This window comes from Colletotrichum chrysophilum (assembly GCF_026319265.1).
Source record: "Colletotrichum chrysophilum strain AFK26 chromosome Unknown scaffold_23, whole genome shotgun sequence".
Classification (NCBI taxonomy): domain Eukaryota; kingdom Fungi; phylum Ascomycota; class Sordariomycetes; order Glomerellales; family Glomerellaceae; genus Colletotrichum; species Colletotrichum chrysophilum.
Window position 1 is genome coordinate 382,949 of NW_026517310.1, and position 15,063 is coordinate 398,011.

General features: G+C 53.7%; 6 protein-coding genes across 6 annotated transcripts; 5 read left to right on the forward strand and 1 right to left on the reverse strand.

Moving 5' to 3' along the window:
• Positions 1-1,989: 1,989 nt before the first annotated feature.
• Positions 1,990-4,923, forward strand: COL26b_004019 (uncharacterized protein; the record flags this gene model as incomplete). Its single annotated transcript, XM_053176904.1, has 1 exon — positions 1,990-4,923. The coding sequence occupies one exon, from the start codon at positions 1,990-1,992 to the stop codon at positions 4,921-4,923; it is 2,934 nt and encodes a 977-aa protein (XP_053039226.1).
• Positions 4,924-5,820: 897 nt separating this feature from the next.
• COL26b_004020 (uncharacterized protein) lies at positions 5,821-6,735 on the forward strand (the record flags this gene model as incomplete). Its single annotated transcript, XM_053176905.1, has 2 exons — positions 5,821-5,893; positions 5,999-6,735. 2 exons carry the CDS (start codon positions 5,821-5,823, stop codon positions 6,733-6,735), a joined length of 810 nt encoding a protein of 269 aa, XP_053039227.1.
• Positions 6,736-8,595: 1,860 nt separating this feature from the next.
• On the forward strand, positions 8,596-9,369 carry COL26b_004021 (uncharacterized protein; the record flags this gene model as incomplete). The annotated part of the gene is made up of 2 exons (XM_053176906.1): positions 8,596-8,733; positions 8,758-9,369. The coding sequence occupies 2 exons, from the start codon at positions 8,596-8,598 to the stop codon at positions 9,367-9,369; spliced, it is 750 nt and encodes a 249-aa protein (XP_053039228.1).
• Positions 9,370-10,514: 1,145 nt separating this feature from the next.
• Positions 10,515-11,195, forward strand: COL26b_004022 (uncharacterized protein; the record flags this gene model as incomplete). The annotated part of the gene is made up of 2 exons (XM_053176907.1): positions 10,515-10,559; positions 10,626-11,195. The coding sequence occupies 2 exons, from the start codon at positions 10,515-10,517 to the stop codon at positions 11,193-11,195; spliced, it is 615 nt and encodes a 204-aa protein (XP_053039229.1).
• A 235-nt stretch (positions 11,196-11,430) lies between these two features.
• COL26b_004023 (uncharacterized protein) lies at positions 11,431-11,751 on the forward strand (the record flags this gene model as incomplete). Its single annotated transcript, XM_053176908.1, has 1 exon — positions 11,431-11,751. The coding sequence occupies one exon, from the start codon at positions 11,431-11,433 to the stop codon at positions 11,749-11,751; it is 321 nt and encodes a 106-aa protein (XP_053039230.1).
• Positions 11,752-12,327: 576 nt separating this feature from the next.
• On the reverse strand, positions 12,328-14,925 carry COL26b_004024 (uncharacterized protein; the record flags this gene model as incomplete). Its single annotated transcript, XM_053176909.1, has 4 exons — positions 12,328-13,737; positions 13,791-14,253; positions 14,300-14,493; positions 14,593-14,925. 4 exons carry the CDS (start codon positions 14,923-14,925, stop codon positions 12,328-12,330), a joined length of 2,400 nt encoding a protein of 799 aa, XP_053039231.1.
• Positions 14,926-15,063: the final 138 nt, after the last annotated feature.

Genomic DNA, 15,063 nt, shown 5'->3' on the forward strand with positions numbered 1-15,063 from the left:
TCTTCCACCTTAGTTCCTTTGACCCTGCCCTCCCTTCCCTTTTCTTTCATGCAGTGTCTCTGGAGCGCAGGCACCTTTGTACAGCTTGAAGGACGCCACGATAGTGCAGTCACAGTGGATCTTCTCTTCTGCTGTCTCACCTCTTTTACACACACTCTGAAGAGCTCGACCAGCCCTCAGGCGGTGAGGAGCAAAGTCTCTTCAGCAAGGTGAAGTTCAGCAAAGACCACTCGGCTTGATGCCTCTCGACCTCTGGTGATCCCTACGAGTTGTCCTAGGGCATGGATGAAGGCTCAGCCCACAAACCCTGTTGAGTTGAGCAATATCTGCTCGGGTGTCCCCCCAAGTCTGCGTCAAGCTCACCTTCGCCCAGGAAGATTTTGATTTTGATTTTAATCTTGATGCCCAGGCCGAGACCCAGAGCTGAGGAAAAGCTCAGTCAGTCGTCTCATCAAACTGAAGGCAGTCTCAGTAGCCGGGCCGGTCCGGTATATCACTGCCCTCGCCGTCCCTGGCGTTATTTCCGTTGCCGTTGCCGTTGCCGTTGCCGTCGCCGTTGCCTTCGATATTTCTGTCGACGCCGTCGTCCGCTGTCGTCCGCCGTCGTTCCTGTCATCCACTCTCGTCCGCTGTCGTCAATTTTCGTCCACGTCCGTCGATATCTTCCACCCTCAACCTCTCCATCCCCTTTCGGTTCACAACACCACAACTTCGACTTCACGACAGCACCTCACGAGAGCAGCAGAGATTGCTCTTGCCGTCTCCTGCTACGGTAATACCTTCCTCATCCAAAGGTTCGTTACTGCCATCTCCGCCATACCTCCTTCCTCATCCTGCCCTCCTTCCCATCCATCATGCATCATGAACTGCTAGCGCGGTTTTGACCCCTCGAGATATCTATATAATGCCACCTTTCTTCCCCAGAGCCTCCAACCTTTCTTCTCCTCCACACACACACATCAATAATAGCAACTCACACTTTCACATCCAGCTCAGCAGACCTTAGTCACAACAGTCAACCACTACAAGGTAAGCCAAGACATACCTCACCCACCTTCAGCACCAAAACGTACACACCTGCGGTTTGCTAACTTCATCACCAGCTTCGAAAACTCAGCTTCTCTGAACTCTTCTAAGGTAAGTGCAAACAGTTTGCCGTCTCCAGACTCTCACTCCTTCCTTCCTTCATCTTGTGCTTCCTGCCTCTTGTGAGCAGCGGCCGCCCCAAAATCCCCTCCTCAAGCACTACAAAAAAGCGTCTTCTCCTCCACTTCAAACCAAACTTCTTCCTCCACACACAACCACAACAATAACTCAACAACTCACATTTCACTTTCACATCCAGCTCAAACCCAAGCAACATCCATCCATTCACATCCAAGATATGCAACATGGACTATGACAAACATTGGCCCTGCATCTACATTGCTGCCGTCGCCCCTGCCTTCCTTACTGGCATCGTCACTGCTCTTGCTGTTTCTGCCACTGCTGTTACCACTGTTCCTGCCCCTGCCCGTGCTGCTTCTTGCCTCTTCTGAACGGAAGTCGCAAACAATACCTCCAAGCACTACAAAAAGGCCTCTTCTCTCCCACTTCAACACAAACTTCCTTCTCTCTCCACACACAAACAACCGCAACCGCAAACAACATCAACTGACATCTGCTTTCACAGCCTACAAACAACTTTCTCCAGACCACCGCAACAGCAACCCGCAATCAACCACCAACCACCAACAACCGACAGCCAAGGTAAGCACCTCCAAACTCGCTACTGCCTGACACCGTCATCACACTTGCCTGGTCCTTCCGGATTACTACTTCCTTCCTTCTGTGGTCTCTTCAGACTTCAGCTCTGTCTATTTGAACCCTCCTATTCTCCCATCTATCCTTCGCTCAACTCAACCCACTTCACAACACAACGAGCCACTCAACGCACAACAAATCACTTCACATACCAGAAACAATTCACGTACTAACTTCAATATCAAGATGTCTTCCGGCAGCCCCGCTCGTTCTCGCTCTGGCTCCCAGGCCGCCCAGCGTCCCAACCCCTTCGGCCCTTCGATGGGCTTCGACCCGGCCAAGCCTGAGGGCGGTCCTGAGAAGGACCACAAGAACACTCGAATCGACTTGCCTGCGGAGGCGTACACCGTCGGCGCGGATAGAAAAAACGCCGGCGAGACGCCTTTCGCCAAGCGCCCTGGATTCAACACGGCCGGCAAGCCTTGCAACCTTGAGGTCAACCAGTTCCGAGTCAAGTCCTGGAACGACAAGGCCACGATTTACCAGTACGACGTCATGATCTCGCCCACCCCGATGAAGTACAACGTCGTCTTCCAGAAGGTCTGGAAGCATGCCACGGTCCAAGCGATGCTCAAGAAGTACAAGTGCCTGTGGCTCTGCGACGGTCGCAAGCTCGCCTGGGCTCCTGTTGCCATCAACCGCGGTGAGGAGCGTCTCACCATCGACCTTGATGAGGGCCTTCCCCCTCCCAAGAGCGGCAAGCCCCGCCGCAAGGATGACAACAAGTTCTTCTTCGTCATTCGCCAGACGAAGCAGATTCATCTGTCTGCCCTGGAGGCCTACCTCAACAACCGTATGGACTGGGACAACTCCGTCCTTGAGGCGATGAACTTCCTGGATCACCTGGTCCGGCAGTACCCCACGGAAAACCTCCTCTCCATCAAGCGCAACTTTTACAACGAGCATCGCAAGAAGGCCTTTGACCTTGGCAACTGCATCGAGCTTGTCAAGGGTGTGTACGCGTCCGTTCGCATGAACCAATCCTTCAGCGGTAGCATTGGTCGAGGACTTGGACTGAATGTGGACGTCGCCAACACTGCCTTCTGGAAGGGCAACATGCAGTTGCACATGTTCGTCCGTTCCTTCCTCGAGACCTGCGACAAGAGATGGAAGAACCAGAGCCCCGATGACATTGCCAGGCTTCTTGCGCCCGTCCGCCAAAACAGCAAGAACGGCGCCGTCTTCGTCATGTCTGACGCCTTCAAGCACCTGCGCAAGCTGGCCAAGCTGCGTTTCACCCCTCGCCATCGGGGCAAGGAGGACTGGGCGAAGGTGTACGTAATCAAGGCCATCGCATTCGGGCAGGAATACGGCGAGAGAGGCGCCACCGCCAACAACATCAAGTTCACCAACAACGGCGAGGAAATGACGGTCGCAGAGTACTTCCAGAAGACCTACGGCTTCAAGCTTCAGTTCCCCAACTGGCCCCTCATCGAGACTCAGAAGGCTGGCTTCTTCCCCATGGAAGTCTGCATTATTAAGCCAATGCAGCGCTACCCCTACAAGTTGGGTCCTGACGAGACGGCTATGATGATCAAGGGCGCCGTCACGCGTCCCAACGTGCGCAAGGCGGACATCATGGAGGCGAAGGCCCAGTTGGCGTGGAAGGATGACCCCTACCTCAAGCAGTACGGTGTCGTCTTCGACGAGGCTATGGCGAAGACCCAAGGCTGCTTGCTTGAGCCCCCCAAGATCCAGTATGCGAACAACGTCGTCAGCCCCATGTTCGCCGGCCGCTGGGACCTTCGCGGCAAGAAGTTCTGGGTCGGCAACCGTCAGCCCCTGCAGTCCTGGGGTATTCTCATCCTTGAGGACTCGACCAGAAAGCCCGCTGCCGACCAGTTCGTCAAGATGTTCAAGCAGACCTACACTGGCCATGGAGGCAAGATTCTGAAGGACGCTGTTGTCATTGACAGCGAGTCTAGACAGGGTGACATGGCCTTGGCCTTGGCCAACGGCCACAAGGCGATCAAGAAGGCTACAGGCATGACGCCCCAGCTGATCTTCTGCGTCCTGCGCTTCAACAACGCTGGCTCCTACGAGCGCATCAAGAAGTCTGCGGACTGTCGCTTCGGCGTCCTCACCCAGTGCGTTCTTGCCCGCCACGTCGAGAAGAACCAAGGCCAATACCACTCGAATGTCGCCATGAAGGTCAATGCCAAGCTGGGCGGTATTACCTGCCGCATCCCGAACCAGAAGCTTGGCCCGAACAGCAAGGCCCCTGCCTTCTTCGAAAGGGTGACGATGATGATTGGCGTCGATGTCTCCCACGCGACCCCCGGCATCGATGCCCCTTCCATGGCCACGATGACTATGTCCATGGACCAGGACGCCACCTTCTACGCCGCTGCAGTCGACACCAATGGCTACCGGGTTGAGATGCTCTCTCCCGTCAACATTCGCAACTTCCTGGCCCGCCTGATGCCTACCTGGCACAAGCGCATGGGTCACCCGGCTCCTCCTCCCCACATCATCTACTTCCGCGATGGTGTCTCTGAGGGCCAGTACGCCCAGGTTCTCGAATACGAGATCGGCACGCTGAAGGCCATCTTCAAGGAGAAATACCCCGGCGCGACCCTTCCCAGGTTCACCGTCATCGTGGCTACCAAGCGTCACCACGTCCGCTTCTTCCCCCAGCAGGGTGACAAGAACGGAAACCCTCTGCCCGGCACCCTTCTCGAGAAGGAGGTCTGCCACCCCTTCTGGTGGGACTTCTATCTCTGCTCGCACGTCGCCATCCAGGGCACGGCCCGCCCTGTCCACTACACTGTGCTTGTCGACGAGGCCAACATGAAGCCTAACGATCTGCAGAAGATGATCTACGGCCAATGCTACCAGTACGCTCGTAGCACCACCCCCGTCTCTCTGCACCCGGCCATCTATTATGCCGACCTGGCTGCCGGCCGCGCTCGTGCCCACGAGAACATTGCAACTTCCCAGGGCTTCCGCAGCGGACCCAAGGCGGCCGAGATGGTCGAGGAGTACGGTGCTCGTGGCCAGAGCATGTTCGAAGGCGACAGACCTACCGAAGCTCTTCAGCTTCTGCCCCTCGGCGGCGCCAGTGGTGATGCCGACCCCGCCTCGACCGAGATGTTCAGGAACACCATGTGGTACATCTAAAGGCGACACAGGACGATGCGGAAAGATGATTGCAGGGAAGGCAGAGGAAGGGGAGACGACAGTAGCAAAGGCGATGGCACAGGAGATGATGGCACGAGAGAAGATGACAATGGCACGGTAGACGAGAAGATTCAGGATAGCAGAGATGATATCAGAGAGGAAACCGGACATTGAGGAGATTCACAGCAGAAAATGGTCAGCTAGTTCAGGTATTGAGCTGCTTGGGTGAGCAGGCACTAGATAGCGAACTTGTGGTCATTTCTGAAATCAGCTGCATCTACGTGACTACGTGACATGACAATCGCTTGCATGGAAGCTCACAAACAAAGTCAGACTGGGTCGAGTTTGAAGTTATTTTAGGGGGACTTTTGATCCAGTCAGCGCGGGATGTTCTGGGTTTGAGAGGAAAATGAGAAAGACAACATAGATGGATGCGAAAAGTTTTATCGGAAGAGTCTGAAAACCGGAGTCAAAGAGGTACCTCGATCAGACTCACAACAGACACTAATGGGCAGCACATTTCAAGGTTCCTCAGCTCCGTGTCATAACTCGAGAAAGATGCCTGCTCGGATTTAATTGAAAAGCCATTCTTCTGTCTCCGCCCTTGGGAACGTCAAAATCAGTTGTGGTTTACCTCCTGGGTATCGACAACCATGCAGACCCGTAGTGCCTAGAGAGTAGCGAGATATTCAGGAAAAGAATTTGAGACTTCATGGGAAAAGTCTCGACTCGTCGTTGCCTTTACAAAGGTGTCAATTATCATCGGAGAAAGGATGCTTCATAGTACGAAGGCCCCGCCAGCCCCCTTGTGGCTAACTCGCGATCTTCCCATCGCAACATCCATAAAACCTTGCATCTACTCTGCATCAATCAACTACACCTAAACAATCATTCAAGATGGCTGGTTCCAAGACATGCGAATCCAAAATCTCTGGAAATGCTGACAATAGTCCCGAATCCAAGACATCTGGTACTTTCAGAGACCATGATGAGAGGACGCATGATCACCACCAGTGCTTGGCAAGGCAGGAACGCTTGCTCGCCAAATTTCTCAGCGGTTGTATCATCTTCGCAGTGGTGTCAATCTTTTACATGGTTTTGTTTGTGGTGATTGCACCTGCGAATGAAGTTGGCGACATGAAGAAGACGACTGCCAACAGGGCAGCCACGGAGACCGTCACAGCAACCCAAACCTCCACGACAACCATCACGACTGGCATCACGGCAATCCTTCCCACGAAAACGAGAACGAGCACTGTTACTGTCACTGCAACTGCAACTCCCACCCCGTCGGCTCAGCCAGATGATACTCAGTACCCTTTGACGTCCCATGGAACGCAGTCCGACATCGACTGGCTCTCAAATACCATTTTCGCCCCGATCCCCGCGGAGATCTTGACGCCGCCCAAGAGAGTCGTAGACGGCTACTTCGATTACAACTACTGCGGAAACTCCCTGCGTCCTTTCGACTTCACCAGGAGCAAGCCCATGAATCCTACGGAGCTGCAGCACCAGATCGGAGCCAAGATGCTGCCGATCAGGGAGGGACGTTATGTCGGCGACAGACACTTCGATATCAACATCGACCTCGGAATTGGAGCGGAGAAGGCCAAGGAGCACAAGCAGAAGGTCTGCGGCATGCTTCGCAAGTCTGGGGGCGGATTCATCCTGCGCAAGATTGGAGGAAGGGAGGGCTACTCATACGAAGCCATTCTTAACGACAACGCAATCGTGGAGATTGCAAAGATGGAGGAGGTTTCTGAGGTATTTCACCACCAAGTCCCGCGGGATCGTTTCCGTAGCAAGGAGTAGACTTGGTGATTTGAGGGAGATGGGCGTTGGTCATTGGAGCTCATTTTTTGGTACTCTAGAGAAATGCCTGGGCATTATGGGGATCTAGATATCTACTCGAAAACTAGATTGGTACATATAATGAGAATGAAAGTTCTGTCTATACTATCGTAATCAACGAAGCCTGTGATGAAACCGTGTCGGTATGCAACCTTGCTTATCAGGAGGATGCCGTCGGAGAAACAGTGCGAAAGTTTCAAGCAAACCCAGCTGTCGGCGATGAAGAATGCAAAAGTTTCAACTCTACTAAGACTGACTTCTTATATTTTAGAGTTTGGTGTTTTCATGGCAAAAGCTATCAAAGGTGGGAGGTGTACGGGAGACACGTACACCGAAGCCGACCACAACCATCCAGGCGTTTATATCTTAAAGACCAGGTATCTCAAGGTACTTTAAGTCCAAAACTTTTATAAAGTAGCTCTCTGTACAGTCATTTCTTATCAGTTGAATTTACCCTCCAACACCACCGCATCATCATCAATCTCCTCCGATCTTGATACCTTCACATACATCAAGAATATCAATACTTACAATGACTCGCCAAGCTGTACAATACCGATTCACAGATCGAAAGATTGGTGAGTTGGCGCTTCTGTTCATTTGCGTCGGAATGTATCTGTATCACCTCAGTTACCTTGCGCTTCAGGCTCTCTCACGCCCAGGGCAAACTACTTATGGAACTCACGTCACTCACAACTGCACCCACCACATCGTTGTCAACACGATTAACGACAATGACTCCTACGCGCCCTTCAATCCAACATCAGAGACAACTGAGCCCCCGATCTCCTATGCCACGGAGACGCTGGCAGACGACATTGGAAGCATGCCGTTTTGGTTGTGGTTCGGTGGACCAGAACCACCTGATTGGTGCGGATCTCAACTGTCGTCATACACGATAGCACATCAGCCATACGATCTCCGTAAACTTGAAGAACGACTCGGCGACAAGCTGGAGACATTTCAGGAACCAGGAGTTATCATGAGAGGGCTCTTCCGCATTTTGCTCGACCCCGGCGTTTTCCCTTCTCCGCCATCTTCGATGACGGTCAGCGGAAGGCTTTCAGCAGAGGATTATTCAAAGACGGAATCGTCCTACACGAACATGGTGAGGACCTACGCCATGACGAAACGCAACATTATGGCTACACACATCACCGCAGTCTGTATCATCCTGAAGAAAGACGGCGCCCAAGGCGTCGTAAAGAACTTCGAGGCAGACACGCTCAGGACGATGAGTTATGTTGGTGCTTTTGATGAGGATACACTGGTGGCGATTTCGAGTTTGCCTGGGGTGGCCAAGATTGCTTATGTGCGTGCGGATGGGAAGCGAGGATAGGTAGTGTCCTTAGCTCGGGTCGGTCAGTAAGAGTGTCATATTCAATTTTGTTAAACTAAAAAAGATATCCCCGATGCCCTGGGTTCTTCTGGCCGCCACTAGGGATCTAGACTTCGTCGGCCACTATCTACCGACACCAATACCGGAGGTGAAGAAAAACAACCCTAAAAGCTTTCCAATAAAGATATGTTGCAATTCACTGACTTTTCTTTGTGCTGTCGAATTCCAATAGCACTAACTCTCATCGTTGTGTTGCTAAAGGAGGTGTTTTTCTTTGTTCGGGGAGACCTGGGCTAGTCGTACCTGAGATAATGCTCTCCCAGCCACGTTTCCAGCTGGGCTTCCGCTGGTGCCGCTGACTAGTGGCGTTAGAATTTTAAGAAAGCGTTCTTCTGATGGGATAGGAAGATGTCTATCTCCTTTTAAAGGGGCGACGAGCAGACCCTGCCCCCTAACTCCTATTGCCCATCGACAACACCAAGATGACACGCAAGGCACCACAACCGTATCAGGGGACGACACCAGGAAAGGAGACACACACCTGGAGCCCTCAGATGACTCAAGATGCAAGACTCACAGGCCGAAACTATTTCCGAACCCTCATCGTTCTATGCGCGCTAGTATGCTGCTTGATCGGCAGCCAGCTGCTCAGCATTTCAAGATGTGCCGGGAACTGCATCCTCGAACACGCAAGCCCCATTGTCCTGTCCATGCCGGTCGAGACAGCAGCACCGTTTGAGAAAGACGACAACCCCTTGAAGTGGTACATTGCCATCGGCTTCGGCCAAAACCGCTGCGTGGGCTCCATCTCTCCTTTCGCCTCGCCTCAGACGAATCGGTCAGACCCCGCCGAGCTTCTTCAGCGCATCGGGGACAAATTCAAGTCTCGCGGTGACGGGATAGCCACTTTTGACAAACACTACACCATCTCACTCAAGTTGTCGGAGCCGGAGGTGCAGAACCATCTCGATACGGTGTGCACCCTGCTCAAGGTGCCTGGGGCCCGTGGGTTCATCAGCTACTGGCCCGGCGAGGGTGGGAGTCTCAAGTACTCGAACTACGTCGGCGCTTTTGACGACGACACGCTGGTGATGATCTCCAAGCTGGCTGGGGTCCTCGAGATTCTTCCGACTTTGGCTACGGGCGACAGGGAGAGCTGGGTGAAGGAGATTGGGGCAGATGCGGAGGAGGGCAATGATCTAGGTCAGGCTATCAGAGAGAAGGTCGGGCATGCTGCAGCGTGGTTGCGGTCTTGAGAGACGAGATTTAACGTTCGTTAAACTTCATCACTTTTTTGTATTTATTTTGCAGATCCAGTGTGTAAAGCCCCCATCTGTAGAAACGAAGTCTATCTTACTGAACGGTCTTGCAAAAATGACTGGTGTTATGTTTCCACCCGCCTTGTGCCCCTACCTTGTGTGCTTATCTTTGGTATTTAACGGGCCGCGGAACATCCTCGTCACACCTTGGACGACCTGTCTTGCTGCTGAATATTCGCAAAATTTCGCGCTTAATATGAGTAAGCACTCGATACAACGACGCGACAATGTCAGAGGCTTCTTCGATCGCCGCACGCAAGCCGTCCAATTCATCGCCCACATCAGCATCATCCTCTGCGCCTTGGGCCTCGGCACAAAGCTGGACTGGCCGTCATCCATCGGAACGATAATCAACAACCAGGTGGCCAACATCATTTCACATATGCGTCCCGCGACCAAACCGACATACCGACGCCCTGCTACGATCCCGCTTGCGACGGTAGAACTGGAGTACCCTTTTGTTCAAGACCTAAGCAAAAGCCTCTGCCGTGATCCAAAAGTCCCTGGAGAGCACCATACACGACGCATGACGAACGAGACACCACAAGACGCCATGAACCTCCAAGATGTTTACAAAAAGATGGGAAGTAACATCACTCGGGCTAACGACGGCGACAGAATCGAAAACCATGGCTATAAGATTCATGTTGCACACGGGATGGACACCCTGGCTACGCATCTCGGCCAGGTCTGTCGTCTTCTCAGAGAGACCGGAATTGCGGGAGTGGTGATGTCGTGGCCTCATCACATTTGTTGGAGGAAGGCTTGTCAGATGACTTATTCGGGGTATTTTAGCGAGGATGCCATTGTTGGAATCTCGAAGCTGGATGGGTTCAGAAAGGTTGAACATCTGAAAGTAAGACGAAACGAAACTGCACCTTGAGTAATGGCGCAACCCCTCCGGCGGAACATGTATATACAATTCACCCTCCTGCGCGTCACCGCAATGAGCCAAACCAACCTTATCAGTTCGCATTTGTCAAGGTGTACAAGAGCTACTTAAGGGATATAATCCCAGAGTTTCACGAGACGAGATTCAGACGGTAAACGTCTAACTCACAGCTTTCTGCCGCGATCCCAGAATGACGAGACTGATCAGATCAAACTTCATCACGATGCGCGGCCTTGTCAGTCTTTCGCATCTCTTCCTCACCATCATCCTCTCAACTTGGGTCTGGAAACTGAGATAAGAGGTCGGCGAGCTTTCCTCCAAGCTTTCCTCCAACACAGCACCCGTCAACATCACCGTGCCATCAGCAGCAGCGGCGACGGCTATTACGACCGAGGATAACTCCATTTCCATCGTACCCCATCCATGTCTCCCTTCCAACGGCGAAGGCGAGGGCATGTGGAGATGGCCGGCGTCGTCCAAGACATGCACCGATAAAGAGTGCAAAGAAACCGGCGGGCTGCCCGCCAGGATGAACCTCGACGATATATACAAAAGGGGAGCAGGCGTCATTGAGAGGGCTCAGGGCGATTGGGAGGTCTACAACCACTATTTCAAAATCTACCTGCGGCAGGAGGAGCTTTGGGACAAGTACAAGCACTTGATGGGGCTTTCAAACGTCATTCGGAGTGGTCATGCTTCGGGAGTCGTGACAGACCGAGTAGGACTGATGTTTTTCGACAAAGACTACTACAAAGGCTTCTTCGACGACGACACCATTGGGGCTATCTCGAAGATGGAGGGCGTGAAGAAGATTGAGCATATGAGAAAGCTTGCGGGAAATGAAAGGCCATATGACGATTACTTGTCTTAACAGAGAGCTCGTCTCGGGTAGTACTACATGTGCGTAACTCTCCACACTTGCCTCAATACAGTCGTGTCCAGCGATTTTCCTTGCGGCTCCATACTCTCGCCTAGCTGCTTGTTTACCGACTTACCAGTCGTATTGTATTGTCACTGTTTTTGCGACATTGCACAGCGGTCATTGACATGACTACGCGGCCACTTTTTGTGATTGTAAACATGACGCCCAAATTTACACCGGCACAATGCCCAACGTCAGATACCCCTTTACCCGCGATAACAGCAACACGCTCATCATCGACGGTCACCGGGAGATGGCCGAGTCGCACCCGGGCGAAAACTTGGCCGTCGGAGTTGCCGCTGGGCTCAAGCTGGCTGGGCTTGAGGTGTTCTACAAGGAATTAACCCATCAAGAAGAGGAAGACAGGCAGAAGGATAAGGATCTCGAAGCCGTTACCATTGGAGACATCTCGGCGAATGCCACTTCCCTCCACAAGTTGAAACCCATGGGAGAAATGCGCAAGTCGCCGCCGGCAGACACTACTACCCCAGTGTCCGCGGTGTAGACCCGAACCATTCGACTTGTTGAAATACAAAGGTATAAATCAAGCCGATGGCAGTCTTTTCGAAGCAAAGCTTTCGACAACCCACTCAAACTCGGGTCGTCCTTGGCATGGATGTAAAGAAACCTCGGGCCACAAACGCCTGCAAAGACAAATCAACCAGTTATGTGGCCCACAACGACAATCACCGTTCACTCGACTCGAGCTCCCTAACTCAAATGCTTGGATCCGTAACACATGACTCTTGGTGTAACTTGGTATAGTAGTACATGATCCTCATCAACTCGGGAACAATAGACATGAAGAGAAGAAACAGTATCGCTCCTTTTTTCCAATACAAAAAATAGCAATCGCGGCAGACAAGACACCACTTGTGATTTTAGTTCCCCGCAAAAAGACCCCAATGAATCGACCCCACAAGAGCTCTCCGCCCATGACATCAATGCAACCCACACAAGCAACCCACATCTCGGTGTATTATAACCCGTGGCCAGCACAACCTCTCTTTCCGTCCCTGGCTCCGCTCGTTCTGTCCCTCCTCCTCCTCCCCTGGCGTTACATCCCGTCAGCGACAGTCACCTATTTTGAGCTGACGACCACGTTGGGGATATCGAGGCTCTCGCCCTTGGTGTTGGTGTTGGCGACGGGCATCTCGCGTCCGCTCTCATCCGCAAAGTTGGAACTCGCACGGCGGCTGAGCGTCAAACCCGCAATGGAGCGCGCGTTGGGGCCGTAGTTGATGTTGCTCGCCTTGTCGAGCGTCTCCTTGCACATGCGCAGGAAGACGGCGCCGAGCTCGGGGCGGTGCAGGGGGATGAGGCTGAAGAAGAGCGAAGCAGTGATGCGGAAGAGAGTCTTGCGGTGGAGGCGGACAGAGTACGTCTCCTCAAGGAAGGTGAAGAAGACCTCCTGCAGCTCGTTGAGGAGGTCCTGGTCGGCCTCATCGAGTAGGGGCGCATCAGTCTCCAGGGCACCACGAAGGTCATGGTTGTTTGCGCTCATGAAGAGGATGTGGTCGTAGCCGCAGAGAGACTGGAGGACCTTGCCGAGGTCGTAGTGAATGTCGCCCTCGGGCGTCAGGGTGTTCTCGAGCTGGCAGCGCACGTCGATGAAGCTGACGAGCTTCTCGTCCTTGGAAAGGATGGCGTTGCTGAAAACGGGGTCGCCGTGGATAACCTGGGCGTGCACCCCCTTCTCCTCAGCCTCGTATGTGTCGAGGAACTCGTTGATGCGAGCAAAGAGGGAGCCGGCCAAGGGACCGAGGGCGTCGTACTTGTCCTGGTCCTTGTAGTAGCGGCTGCGCAGCTTGGAGCCGTAGTTTGCGTAAATGTTAACACGGTGGTTCGCGCGCGCCAGGGAGTGCTCCTCAAACTTCTTCTCCAGCGCCGAGGGGATCTTGAGAGTGGCCTTATCGGTGCTGGCGGTGGTGTGGATAGTGTGGAGGGACTTTAGGAGGGAGATGAGGCGGCCCTTAGTAATGGAGCGGCCGACCAGCAGGTGAGAAAAGGTCAGACCGCGGCGGTTCTCCATTGTGATGTTGTAGATGGAGGTGTCAGCAATGTAGTCGACATTGTAGACGGTGGGGAAAATGTGGGAGATCTCGGAGGGCATGTGTGAGTAGAAGAACAGCTCGCCGAGAATGTTCTCCGATTTGCTCGACTTGATGACCTTGTCGCCGATAATCTGGATCGTGTTGAAGTCGCGCGCCGCAATCATGCCGGCCTTCTTCGCCTCCTCGCCTGCGCTGGCCTCCTCGCCGATTAGTGCGGCAGGGTCCTGCTCGTCCAGCAGCCAGCCGATTTCCCGCATGGTATCCAGGTTGGCATTGACCGCCAAGTCGTCGACGTAGACATCGGCGTAGGGCTTGCCGAAGTGGATGTCGTGGTACGGGATCTCGTACTTGGCCAATTGGGCAAAGGTGACGGGGCCGACGTCTGCGAGCACGGAACCAATGTTGCCCTTGTGTGTTCGCATGCGACGAGCGGTTTGCTGCCGTCCGGTTAGCGGTCGCTCATCCCTGCCAAGCGCCAAGATCGACTTACAATGATAATGTAGTGGCCCGCGTTGTACAGCTGCTGCACGAGACGAATGTTCTTCTCGATGGGCGGGCACGTTGAGTAGTCGCCAGGAATGGCGGGCACACCGACAAGAGTCATGTCGAGGTCGAAGCAGAAGCGGCGCTTCTTCAGCTTGATCGGCAGGTTCGAGGTGTCGGACTTGAGAAGCTTCAGGAGGTCCTGAAGCTGCTCGGGAGTGCCAACGACGCTGAAATCCTTCGTCTTGACGGGCATGCCCAGGTAGGGAACACCGTTCTGGATCATGAGGGCAATCATCTGCGAGGTGTAGTACTCGCCCACCTCTGAGCCGTCGGGCCTCTTCATGTCGAGGTTCTCCGAGGCCCATGACTTGAGCTGACCTGCCGTAGGGAAAACGTATGCGCCCGTGTTGGCCTTGTTGGAAATGGCCTTCTTTTCTTGAATGTCTACAATGCGCTCCAGACCGTCCCTGTTGCTGTTAGCACCGCCACTTTCCACATTCACATGCGACTCACTTTGTGGCCTCCGTCTTGATGTACGAGAAAATGGGCTTGTCGCCGACGTCGGGGAAGTAGAAGCAGCCGCCATGGCCCTTGGGCATGTTGCGAATGTCCTGGAGGACGTCGGCCCAGTAGATGGTATCGCAGTCAAGGGAGACAGTCTTGCGCTCGAGGTGCTTCTTTGTCATGCTCTGGGTGACAATGTACAGCTGGAAGGCGACAGATTAGCGACGTGGGCCTCGCACTTGGCTCTGCGCACTCTGCCCCTCTATTGGCGAGCGGGCGCAAAAGAGGAAATGGTAGCTTACCGTCTCGCTGGCACCCTTGGTCTGGTGCCGCAGGCGCAGCAGCCTGAAGTCGATCTTGGAGAAGGTCTTGCTGACGAGCTGGCCGATTCTGAACTCGTCGTCAATCTCCTCGTTGACGGCCATCCACAAGGTGTCGCCGGGCTTGAGGCTGAGGTTGTCGATCAGCCATAGCAGCATGGGACGGCCGACGATGTTGATGAGAGGCTTCGGGTAGCGGTAGCCCTGCTTGGCGAAGCGCGAGCCAATGCCGCCGATTGGGATAATAACGTTGATGGGCTCATAGTCGAGGTTGTCGCCGTTGGGCGCGGCTGCCGATGCTGTCTGAGGAGCCATCGTGTTGGTTTGGCGAAGGGATCAACGGCTACGTTGCAGCAGTGTGTCCTCTCGCCGGATGCGAAAAGGAGTGGTGGAATGGTCAGGAAGCCACTTGAGCGCGTGTGCGGGCAGGAATCGTTCTGGACTTTCCCTCTG